This window comes from Drosophila busckii, chromosome 2R (genome assembly GCF_011750605.1).
Source record: "Drosophila busckii strain San Diego stock center, stock number 13000-0081.31 chromosome 2R, ASM1175060v1, whole genome shotgun sequence".
Lineage (NCBI taxonomy): Eukaryota > Metazoa > Arthropoda > Insecta > Diptera > Drosophilidae > Drosophila > Drosophila busckii.
Genome location: NC_046605.1, coordinates 18362636 through 18375940, shown reverse-complemented (window position 1 = coordinate 18375940; position 13305 = coordinate 18362636). Strand labels below are relative to the sequence as shown.

General features: G+C 35.6%; 1 protein-coding gene across 1 annotated transcript in view; it reads right to left on the bottom strand.

Annotated features, from left to right (window-relative positions):
- LOC108596015 (mastermind-like domain-containing protein 1) overlaps nucleotides 1–13305 on the bottom strand; it is a 116705-nt gene that overhangs the window by 16661 nt on the left and 86739 nt on the right. Inside the window, 3 exon segments of the mRNA XM_033293309.1 lie at nucleotides 4507–4649; nucleotides 4652–4691; nucleotides 6251–6421. Coding sequence (XP_033149200.1) covers nucleotides 4507–4649; nucleotides 4652–4691; nucleotides 6251–6421 — 354 coding nt within the window.

The window sequence follows — 13305 nt, the reverse complement described above, 5'->3', positions numbered from 1 at the left end:
TATAGTTAGATATATACACAACAAGTTGATTTTTATATTATAGAATATAGAGAAATTGAAGCTAAAGGGGCGCTAAATAAATACAAATTATATAGTTAAGTTCTGTTTTGTTTTATAGACAACAGTAGAGTATAAAAAATAAAGTACGAGCAGCGCTGCATCGGGTCAAAGCTGGGATAAGCAACAATTTATTTGTTGCTGCGGTTTAAATTTAAATTTGATAGTTTCACTTTACAGTTTATATAGCTTAAAGTAAGAGCTAAGAGCAGGCATAACAAATAGATAAAGCTAGTTTATATATACATGTAAAACAAATTACTTTCAAACTAGCTATAAAAAAGCTAAATACTATATTTAATAGACAACAACTAGCGCTCAAAAATTGCTTGCACAATTCTCAAGCAATTAATTACATTAAACCTGAGCACATAAATAAAATTTTGCCCCCAGGCATTTGCTATATGTATGTGTGGCTGTGTGTGTGTGTGTTTGTGATGGCTGCTGCAATATCAAAGGACAATTTGATACAATAATCACGTTTGAGTGTGAGTGTGTGTGTTGTAGCTCGATTGAATTACGCCTAAAATGCTGCAACAATTTTTCACTTTATGCGATATTATGCTGCAATTATGTGTGTCATGTCGAGAGTAAGAGGCTGCGGCAGCGGCAGCGACAACGGCAGAGGCCAACAAGGATACACCAGCGACAACGTTGTGTTTGGTAGCGTCAAATAAATTTTCAGCCGAAAGCAATTAAGTCGCGAATTAAGTGCGGCGCATAGGACCAGCGCCACACACCTACACACACACACACACACACATGAGTGTATGTGTGGCAATCACGATACGTGTGCTCACGTGTGTTTCTCGCTCTCTCTCTCTCTCTCTCTCTCTCTATGTGTGTGTGTGCTGCGTGCTCAAAGTTTTAACGCGTTGTAATAAATGTTAATTTTCCCCCAACGAAAATCAACATTTATGGCGTGTTTTATGTGCAGCTTCAACATATTTTCCATGTTGTTGAATACCAGAGCAATGCCAATGTGTGCGCCTGTGTGTGTGTTGGGGGATTAAACAATGTTTATTGGTGTGCGTGCGCTTTTCTTTTCAAGTCAAAATGCTTAAAATGTAATTTTGGCTTACTTTATATTTTTTTTGTTGGCTGACTGGCTGGCTGGCTGGCTGGTTGGGTTGGCAGCAATTATTTATTTATTTATTTATTGAATATACCTTGAGCGTTAAAATTTCATTAGGCTTAAGAAAATTGTAAGCCTAAATGGCCATTAAAGCCAGATTATGTAAAGAATGCTGCAAATTAAATTTTAATAGCCGCAGAGCTTTGCTTAGAAGTGAACCAGCAGTGAGACTAGCTACGAGACTAACTACAGGTAGGTAGTTGAGTTCGGCTGCCAGCTAAGACATGAGCCACTGACTTCCAATTGTTGTTATTACTTTTTAGCTTATTTTTATTTTAAAGCTGAACTAGGCATTAGATTTAATTGATTTTCAGTTTCGCTGAATTGCTAAATTTACTAAATAATTATTTATGATGCTTTGCCTAGTGCATGAGTTGGCATCTAATTGACTTTAAAGCTTTCTATATAAAACAATGGCTGCTTCAATCTATTTGGACTAATATTTTGTTTATTAATTAAATTATTTATTGTGTCTAGAATAATTCATTCAATCATTTCAATTTGATCGGTACTCAGTATGGGCAGCTATTGGACTAATAAAATTATAAAAATTCTTATACTAGACCTAGACCTGAGTGCTACCGGTCTCTGCTTAATTTATAAATATTATCAGCGGCATTTATAAATTAAGCTCAAATCAATTTAAATTATATGCATTCACTTTTCACGCTTCAGCTCATAGAAATTTACGAGCGCTTGGATTAAATAAACATAATTAAGAACGCCCAAATGCGTTTTTAATTAGGCATATAATTAGTTAGACTGGGCGTAGCAACTACTACTATTTTAAATTACGCATATAATTTTTAACAACTAGTATTTATGAGCTTAATGTAGACTATAATTGGAATGCGAAATACCTGGGGGAGAGGGGGGGGGCCATTGAAATAAATATTATTATTGCTGTTTGTTTAAAGTAATTTGTTTTGCATGCAGCAATGAACTTGAAATTAAATATGCCTAGAGCATTAGTTTATTTAAATGACTATGTCTAAGTTCTGTGTGTGTGTGTAAATAGCTAAATTTGCAGCATACTTTGAGGCGTGTGTAAGTTTTGTAAGTGGGGTGCTTAGAGAGTAAAGAAAAGAGAGTGAGTGTGGTGAGTGAGTTTGATTCTTGTATATCTTTGTTTTGAAACGAAAACATAAAGAAAATTGCAAACTTGCAGTTACACACAAAATGAAAAGTTGAATAAAAAAAATGAAAAATTAATCAGCTGACGCAAAAACGCAAATTAGAGCGGCTTGGTAAAAGAAGAAGAAGAAGAAGGCGGCGGTGGCGGCAGCAGCGAACATATAAAGTAGCTCAGCAGTTTAGGTTGGGATTGAGGTTCGGGGTGTGGTGGGGGCGGCTTGTTGGTTATCAAAAGTAAGAGAAAAACGTATAACAAAGTAAATATAGAAATTAGCCATACCGCAGCTGCAGCAGCGACAGCGGTGGCGCGTGTTTGGGCCGCTTTTAATTGTGCCTGTAGGTGCAGGGGGGGATGAAAGTAGCGGCAGGGATCACGTGCGCATCTGCCCTTCACGGCATCCATGCAAACCGTAATGGAACCATCATCGTGCCTCGCAACACTCTCCTGCGGATGCGCAAATCGGCATTCCGATTCCGCTCGCTTGCAGGCGCCGCGCAAGAATTCGCGACAGACCTGGAACACACACACATTTGGTTTTGTTCGTTTTTTTTTTGTTATTTTTTCGTTGTTTATAGAATTTTTGTATATTTTTTTGGGATTTTTAATACGACGTTGTTGAATTGTTGTAGTTGTTGTTGTTGTTGTTGTGTTGGTTGCACAGTTGATTGCAGTTTGCAGTTGTTTGTTGTTGTTGTTGTTGTTGTTGGTTGGTTGGTTGTTGGTTGTTGGCGGGCAGCAATAGCAAAAGTGGCAGCAGTTGTGGTTCAGAGTGTGGTTTGTGTGTAAATTTGTTTGTTTGTATTTTGTAGGCGAAGTGTGTTTATTTATTTGTTGGCAAAAGTTGCAGATTTGTGTGTGTGTGTGTGTGTGTGTGTATGTGTGTGTGTGTTGGAAATAATGGAAGGATATTCAGTAACAGTTCATTTTCTTTGCTTTTTTTTTTATTTGTTGTATTCATTGTTGTATTCATCAAAGTAAAGTTAAGTAGTTCAAACGCAACAACTTTTTAGTTTCTTTTTTTTGAGGTTAGACAGCCGATTGTTGCATGCTTCCATATGTTGTATATATATATTTAGGCCAATTTTGCAACATTTTTGTTAGCAGTTTTTTAGTTTTTTTTTAATATTTGGGCTTAACTCACTTTGTAGCGCTTTGGTACTTGCCTTTCAAGTATCGATTACTTTTTTTTTTTGCGTGCCGATTAGTTGTTTAATTTTTGCAGTTCAGCACAACATAAAGAAAGAAAACACAACAAAAGTAAAAACACAACAGCAAATCGTTAAGAAAATGCAATCCAAACAAATAAATATTAATTTTGTTAACGACCTTATATAAAACTATATTCGCTTTTTATAATCAATCAAATGAAAAGCTTAGTGCAAACATTTCCTTTTTGGCTTTCGTAAATTTTTATTGTTGCTTAAATTTAGGTGTTTGTTTTTCAGTTTTTACCACCCGCTGAGGCACATACATAGATTTAGTGATGCAAGCGCTTTTGGTCTGCTGGGGCAAGCGCCGCAAAGGCTGCAACAAAATTAGTTTGTGCGCAGCTCTGTTGGTAGCCGTAATCAAAATCAAAAGAAAGTCGGTGCCAAGTATAGGCAGCTATATATATGTATATGGATAAAGCTGTCATCATAGCTAAACCCAACTAAAGTTTGTTTGTTTATTGTAAATTGCGAAAAAAAAATAAATATACATTATATAAATAGTCAACCATAGAAAGTAGAAGAAGAAGACAATTTGCGAATGTGTGCCAACGTTTTATCAATTTAAATTTCTCATTTCATATTTTGATTCATTTCTTGGCAAACTGAAGAGAACTTAAAACACTGTACATAGTTTTTAGTTGTAATACATAATATATTTGGCTTTTGGTCGAGACATAAGTGTTATTAATATTATTAAAATAAAACATATCGTATCAAATCGTTTGGCATGCCACAGTAACAGAAAAAAGAAGTTATAACAAGACAAATCACAATCACAAAGCATTGCTTTCTGTCAGTGAGAACTCAGAGATTAAATAAAGCATCAATTAAAATTAAGAGCATAAACATAAACGACGTACAAACAAATATTCAATAAATATATATATTGACTTGGCAGTCAATGAATACAAAAGTTATATATGTAGATATATATGCAATATATAGTCAATGATTGGCTTGTCACTCACCTCTAATCTGTCGGAGCGTGGAATTTTCTGTTGTGCCACTTGGACAGTCTGTGGCACCACCGTGCCCATCTGTGAGGCAACGGCCGTTGGATCGGGTCCCAGCAAAGTGGTAGGCACTAAGTGTCCGGTTGCATAGTAAGGAAATGGAGCTGGGTGGGTAGGCCAGTCAAGTAAGGACTTGTAGCCTACAAAAAAAAAAAAAAACAAAAACAAATCAATCAATCAATCAATCGCTCAAATCCAGTAAGTTGAGGGGTAAGCTGAGCCAGTTTAATTGAAATCAAAGCAGCAGAAATTCCAATAAAATATTAATAATAACAATAATAATAATCATAATAAGAAATAAACAAAATAAAACCAAGTACAAAATATAAAGTAAGTTAATTTAGCTTAGAAATTTAATTCAAATTAAATCAGCAGTAATAATAATAATATTAAATAAAAAAAATTAAATATTATATAATAAATTAAAATTCTATCATTAAATTATTACTCAATCATCTCATAAGTTTTATTGAAATTAAAGCAGCAGTGTGTTATATAAAATAATAATAATAAATAGTGAATAAAAAATAATAAGTTATAAATAATAATAAAACAAATTATATTAAATATCAGTCAATAAATAACGTGAGTTGATAACTAAGCTCAGCATTTTAATTGAAACTAATGCATCATTAAATTATGTAAAATATAAATAATAATCTTTATAATAATAAATATTAATAAGATAAAATAGAATTAAAGTGAGTCGATGACTAAGCTTGGGAGTTTAATTGAGATCAAAGCAAATTAAATAAAATTACAATAATAAATAGTACATAATATAAAGTACATTTTAGATTATAGATAATAAATAAAAACTAATAAGTAATAGATAAAATAAAACAAACTAAAATTGTATCAACAATCTGTCAGTCAATAAATAAAGTAAGTCGATAACTAAGGCTCATGAGTTTAATTGAAGTGAAAGCAGCATTAAATTTATTATATAAAATAATAATAATACTATGGTAAATTTAAATTGTGACAACTATCAATCAATTAATACAACAAGCAAGTTGATGACTAAGCGCTGAAGTTTAATTGTCAAAGAAGTCGGAAGCACATTATAAATTCAAAGTCGCGCTTCGCTTCGGGCACACTTTAATCTTTTTGTAAATCGCCTCTAAAATGCGCTAATGACTCCTCATGCATTTTTCAACACTCATAGTCTCCAACCCTCGCACATTGTTTGGAGCGCTTGAAGGCTAATGGCTTGCGCTTAAGCTGGACGGACGGACGGACGGACGGACGGACAGTTCAAAAAACCATGTCGCAAATTATTTGAGAATTAATTTTCGATTTGTTAGCAAATGCGTCAGCAGCAACAACAAAAAAAAAAAAGAGAAGAGAGCTGAAAGCTTCGCATGAATAATGCAAAACGTGATAAGTTCTTTTTTTTTTTATTTTTTGGGAGGACTTCTTATTCTTTTTCAACACCCGCGCTGCTTGGCGCTTTTTGAATAACATTTTTGGCTTGCTATGATATTCATAGTCAGTCCGCCAGGACAGGAGACAGGACGTTACTCTCTGGGCAGCAGCAATGTTCAAATGGAAATTCAAGTGGAATATATCCGCTTATAAATATTCATATGACGCCAACTGTGGCGTCAGCGTAGGTCACATGCCGCTTAGGCGATTCAATTAAAGTATTTAGCGCTATGATGGGCGTAAAAGTGGGTGGGGTGGGCAGACTTACCACAGCAGTTGGCACTTGGCCGGAGATGACCGGCTGGCCAGGCGCGATGCCCATTTGTTGCATTAGTGCATTCTTGAGGGCCAAATGATTGCGGCCGTTTATCAATAGCTGATCCTTCAGATGCTGTGGTGGATGAAAGTATTTGCACGGCGGTTTATCACGATTACAGCGACCCTGTAAATGAAAACAAAATGAAATTACAATTAATATAATTGCTTAAAATTTTTGTGGCGGCATTGGTATTTAATCGAATTGCTTCTGCTCACATAAATAACAAAACGCAAATTTATGTTTTCTGTTTTGCTTAGATTGCTAGTGCTTTGTTTTATTTATGTGCTGGGCAAATTGTTGTGGTTGATTTTAAATGTTGCTACAGTTTAGTTTTTGTGTTAACAATTAAAGAAAATATAGATATTTATACACTTGGCCATTAAGCGATATGGAAAGAGGGTAAAGTCAAAGTGAAGACAGCCAGAGCTAAGCTTCATTTTATTTCAGCTTATATAACTTACTTTTGTTGCTGCTTTGTTAATTGCAACTAAAAATTAAATATCTAAGATCTATATAGCTGCTATTGATTCATTTAAAGTGGTTCATTAGCTTTGCTTTTAAATATATTGCAGCTATTTATTGTTAGCAATCTGATTACTCGTTCACTGTTTAGTTTAATAACAAATATAGTCTATAACAACTGCTCGATCGAACGCGCTGCTGCAACTGAACGAGAGCAGCGCTAAGAAATTGTTCAAAGCGTATCGTAGGGTGGGTCTGGTTGGTTTTAACTGCAGTTAGTAATTTTAGAAGATTTAATGACAATTGATTTCAAGGCATTGCTGCAATGAGCCAAAATGTGCTTGTTTTTATTTCATGTAATATTTGAATCGGTTGATAGCTATCGACATATTTCAATACGACGCTGCTACATCTCCTAGTCTTACATTTTGCTGTAATAAAGAGAAAATAAGAACGCAACAAAATATGTTCAAACAACAAAAACTACTCAAAATAATAATAAGAAGGAGTCTTGTTATTTTCATCAGAATTATTAAATTAATTATAGATTTCTAGTATAGTTTGTTAAAAATATTGTAGACGAATTCAATAAAATATTTCTCAGTCACATTTTTGCATACAAACCACAAATTTATGATTTAGTTTAAAAACATGAAATATAAATATAAACAAATTTTACTTTTGCTATAAAAAATGCTTTTCAAATTATTTCAGATCTCTTTTATTTGCTGCTGGTTGATGGGATTTTAATTTTATTTTATTTTTAAATAATTTAGTGCTTTATTGAAATTTTTTAAATCTAATTAAGCACAGCTGATAGTTCTTTTGTTAAAATATTGCTGCTGCTATAAATTAAGCACTTTCTGATCAGCAGTTAATATTTTACCGCATTGAGATTTCGATACAAAGTGTATGCAAAAGTTCGCTGCATCTTTTTTTTTTCCCCATTTTATTACTTCATAATTCTTTGAAAGCTGACTCACTGCTCTTGCGTGCTCAATTGTGCGCGCTATCGTTTGCAATTTGGATAATAAGCAAACAATTAACTGCACGTAATGTGAAAATATTTGTGAACCCAACACATACACACACACACACACACACACAGGAAAGCACGAATATATGGACACATTGTAAAAACATTGTACCTTTGCCATATTTCGCAAATATGCATATTAAATCGATAAAAAGTAATTTCACTTCATTAGCACGTGAAATTATGGCCGAGGATTACAAGCGGGCCACGCCCCTTGCAGCCCACGAGCGTTATATTTTTCAAGCCTAAATGTCAATAATAATTATAATAAACCGCGCACTCATTCACAGAGTGACCTGGGCTAATGTCCCCCAGGGCCAAACAGGGAAAAAAACGAAAAATTTTTAACATTTTTGTTGGTCCTTGCTGCGGACTGTCAAACAAATATGCATGTAAATTATATTTAATTCAGAGCAAATGAAGTTAACAAATATTTACATATGCCCAACGCACACACGCACACATGCAAAAGTAATAATGAAAAACGAAAGCAGCAACGAAATCTGTGTATATATAGATATATATAAATTGATTGTTTGCTTGGCTGGGCGTCGAGGCTGGAGACACGGCACACACCAATTTCCACTTGTTTTTCTCGCTGCTCGGGAAATTCAGAATTTATGACGCAATGAAAAGCGCTGCAAGATTTATGGCGTGAACAAAGCAACAACAAAAACCCAACTGCGTTGCAATGTCAATTGCCGCTAACCTACAAATAATTGTGCTAGCAAAAAAACAATAAATATAAATAATAACAATGTTATGCACACACAAATATTTGCTGGCAACAAATGCAAACAGTATACAAAAAATAAAAGAACATTATTAAAATATAATAAATTGTTCAAATGTCATTTAAACTGCACGCTATTAGCAAAGGCTATGCAAATACTAAACTGAATAATGAGACGAAATTTGGAACTTTGGCTTGATCTTTAACGAATTAAACCAACATTTAATGCATAGCCTAGATATTTTATATTCTGCTTCAATTTGAGAATTGCACATTTAATTTTATTTTATTTTTACATTTTTCTAAGCTATAAAAGCTCATAAAAGAGAACAAGCCGCATTCGATACGTTTAGCAATTGGGTTGCAATAGTTTCTAGAAATGTTTACAGTCCAAAGCGTAAGCCAACTTAGCAAATAAATACTGAGAAATTTATTGCATTTATTTACATTAAAATCAAACATTGGGCTAGTCCAATGTATGGTGACTTTAAGCATTAAAAGCATTGAACGAATTTTTTACTTAAAAATTAAGTTGAGGCTTGGCAGATTTTATTCTGATTAATTCTGATTAGTCTGACTTATTTTTATATTATTATTATCATGTTTGCCAGCTTGACTAACTTTTGATTTGATACCGATTAAGAACAATACCAAATATACAAATAAAGTTAACAGAATAATTGGCGAAGAAATGAAGAAGCTTCAATATTGAATGCATTTTATTAAGCTGTATAAAATAAATTTAGGTTGTTACTTTGAAGCCAATAAAAAATTTCATTGCAGTCACGAACACATTTATTTCAAGAGTATATATGATATATATGCAATAATTAAACTATGCTTGACTTATGGGTATAGTTATTTGTAAAATTTAGAAGCAAAAAATTCACGCATTTATTTAAGGGTTGCTCAGCTTGATGCTTCTAGAGTCATTAGCTTGATTAGCCAGCTATTAAGCTTGGAAGTGCGTATGATGACAAGAGAGCAATTGCAATTGTTTTGTTTGTCAAGCTAAACAAGCAGCAAGTTTTGCCATTTATAGTGCAAATAATTTGTTGAATTGTTAATGCAAATTTTGCGCTGCATAGACAAAATATATTTGACTGGATTTATTGACAGCAAGCAAACATTTTTCTTTGACAGACAGACACAATTTCAATCATGATGCGTTTGCCTAAAAGCAGGCTATAGCAAAAGCCAAAAATAGCGTTGCCTAAGCAATGTCTATGTGTGTGTGTGTGTGTGTGTGTATGTCTGTGTCAGATGTTTGTTTATTTGTGTTGTTATTGGCGCCCTTGGCTGTAATTTAATGCTTCGATTGAGTTTATTTAACAACAACAACAGCAGCAGCAGCTACAGCTTGCAACTGATTTGCTGTAAGCAAGAGAAAGAGAGAAAGAGAGAGGCACACACACAGTGCTGTCTAACAGTTTACTGCTGCACAGTTTGTTGTCGTTTGTTGCTATCATTATGTACACTCTGCAGGCACTTGCACTAATTTCCAATAATTAAATACAAATGCGATTTAACTGCTGCGCCCTTTTTTCTTTTGCCTGCCTGTTGCCAGCGTTACGTATTTGGGTTAATTGCAGTTGATTGGCAGGCGAGTATTGTTGCTATGCACACACACACACACACACACACACACAGACACACATGTGTGTGTTTAATTCAGTTAAAGTGGCAGCCAACTGGGTCAGTTAGGTGTTCAATGCGGGCTTTAAAAATTGCTTTAAACACAAAGCTATGCAAATTGCCGGCCAGCTTGACATTATCTGGCCAATGCCAAGTTGCTGGGCGTATGCTCTTGGCCACTTTCACGTTTCAGTTCTCCACACTGCCTGCCACACTAAACATTTTCATGTCATTGCGATTGTAATCTGCCTGACTGGTTTCCCACGCAGACGCGACACGCGGCAGCAGCAGCAGCAGCAAAAAAAAGCTGCGAGTGTGAAAATTGCAAATGGTGTCCACTCACACACACACACACACACAGACAGCAAGACAGACAGCATATTTGCATTGTACGCTGCCATTCTTACTGCATTTTTATAGCATTCAAACCCTTTTTCATGCGAATTTTTCTCTCTGTTTTTTTTTGTTTGCTTGGCAGCCATAGCCTTGTGCAGATTATCCGCTTTAAATTGCAATGATTACTTTTTTGCCATTTTCGTACGTTTTTTCGCACTTTGCACTCACACTCGTTGTTTTTCCTTTTTTTTTTTTTGCAGCTTGGCTTGATAGCCTGGCCATTTTTCTTCTCAGCTTCGAAACAATGTCGCCATCATCTATGTCTGCTGCGTGGGCAGCAGCAAACGATGCTTGAACTCCATTGCAAATGTATAAATACGTATACGTAATGTTCAGCTGTGTATGACAAGCAGTTGGAGGGGGGGGGGGGGGGGGGGGGGGGGGGGGGGGTGGGGGGGGGGGGGGGGGGGGGGGCTGGCTGCTGGACACGCAGCAATGTTGGCTAAGGAATTTTTCATGTTTTCATGCCAAGTGCAAGTCAAGTCCAGTCATGTATATCGCAGTCGTATCGCCCAACATGCGTCGTCGTCTGAGAGCTGCCCAAGGCACTCAGCGAACGTCTTCGTTTGGGTATTAGCTTGGGCTGGCTGGCTGGCTGGGTGGGTATTAAATGTCATTTTGCATTTCGTGACAAGTTGGCTAATCTGACTCGAAAGTTATTTATTTCTTCTTTGTTGAGTGCTAAAGGAATTTTTCTTGCACTTTACATGGGGCGACGACTCAGACAATTTCCAATATTATTTCTCTTAGCTACTTTTCCTCAATCTGATGACGATAGACGACGCAGCGCTGCTCGGGCACGACGACTCCTTTGAATGTTAATAAAACGGATTTTTATGCAAATTTCAAACTGTTTGGCGGTTAGCTCTTGGTATGCATTACAAATGCCCCAAGGGTTAGACCTAGACAATGGAGTTTGGTAATGCTGTTTGCTTAGCCCAAGCAATTGATGGCAAGCGCTCGGAATACTTTTTTTTCTTTTTAAATTTATATCAAATATTTGCCTGCAGTTGCATTTGACACTTTTGCATGTTTGATTTTTAGACAAAACTAACTGACACTACAAGCTTTAGCACTTAAACGAGCACACACACACACACACACATAGCTTTGCAGTTGAATTGAAAGCCATTTGGTATGCTTAACAGTGGCACTCAATTCGATTCAGTTGCTGGACACACAAAAAATCAAACACACACAGCATGAAATCGAGATAATCAAAAAGCAATTGCATATAAACAACAACAACAATAACGGTACATTGCTTGTTTAGCAAGCATGACAACAAAATGCCCTAGAAAATAATCACAACAATTTACACAGCAAAATATTTATGGCGCCAATAAAAAAAATGTATATAAAAAAATTAGTTTCGAAAAAATAAATGCAAGGTAAAAGGAAATAAATGCGCATGGCAATTGCAATTGAAATGGCGTTGCATTCTGCATTTTTATGATACACTTGGATATATTTATGGAAAAAAGAGTATGAAGAAGTTGCGCAAATGTATGTCACGTGGGAGCAGAAGGCGTGGCAGAGCACATAAACTATATACAGGCTTGATTAGCAAAGCAAACTGCGTCTATGTGGCATTGTACGTCTGTATGAGCAACAAGATCTCAGAGATTGTACGAGCTAGAGCTACAAAATGTGGTATGTAGCTATTCCTAAGCCTAATAATGCATTTGCATTTATTTATTTTATTATATCCAAACAAAATCAAAACAAAGTGTATCAAACACTACTACGCTGCGCGGAATTTTAAATTATGCTTGTTTTGTTTTTAATTTTTCTTGATTAGCAAAGCAAACTGAGTCTATTAGGCTCTGACCGGCTGTATGAGCAACAAGAACTCAGAGACTATTAGAGCTTGAGCAACCAAATTTGCTATGTACCTACTGCTAAGCCCAATAATGCACTTACATTTATTTATTTTATTATATCGAAACAAAATCAAAACCAAGTGTATCAAAAACTAAGCCTACGCTGCACTTAATTTTAAATCATGCTTTGTGTTTAATTTTTTTTTTTTTTTGATTAGAAAAGCAATCAGAGTCTGTTAGGCTCTGACTGTCTGTATGAGCAACAAGATCTCAGAGACTATTACAGATACAGCAACCAAATTTGGTATGTAGGTACTGCTAAGCCTAATAATGCACCTACATTTATTTATTTTACTAAATCGTGATAAAGCGTAGTAAAAATCTAGTCAAAGTGTATCAAAAAGTTGCCAGTACCAAATTTTCATGCCTGCTTGTTTTGTTTTTAATTTTTCCAATATGTCTGGGCAATGAAAATATTTCTCGGCAAAATGCAAACAAATTGGCAAAGGCAAATGGTCAATATTTGTTTATGCATAGAGCGTAGGCAGAGGCGTAGCATAAAGGGTGTGGGGGTGGGAGGCTATGCCCAGCAGCGCATGTTAAGCGTTTTGACTCAGGACAATGCAAAAGCAACAGAGTCTGTATCTCTCTCTCGCTCAGTCACTGAACTCGTTGCATGCCTCTGTTTCTGTCTGTGTGTGTGTGTGTGTGTGTCTGTGTTTTTTTTCAATCATGCGTTCATTCATTCAATGGCCGCCATTGCATTGCATACTTTTGGGATTTGCAACAGATTCTCTCGCGCTAACGTCACACCTCCCAGCCCAACCAACAATCCGCACTCGAACAGCTTTGGAATTTGCTTTTCTATGCCGCCTGCATTTCGCATAGACAATGTGACATTGTTGTTGTTGCGCCTGCAGCT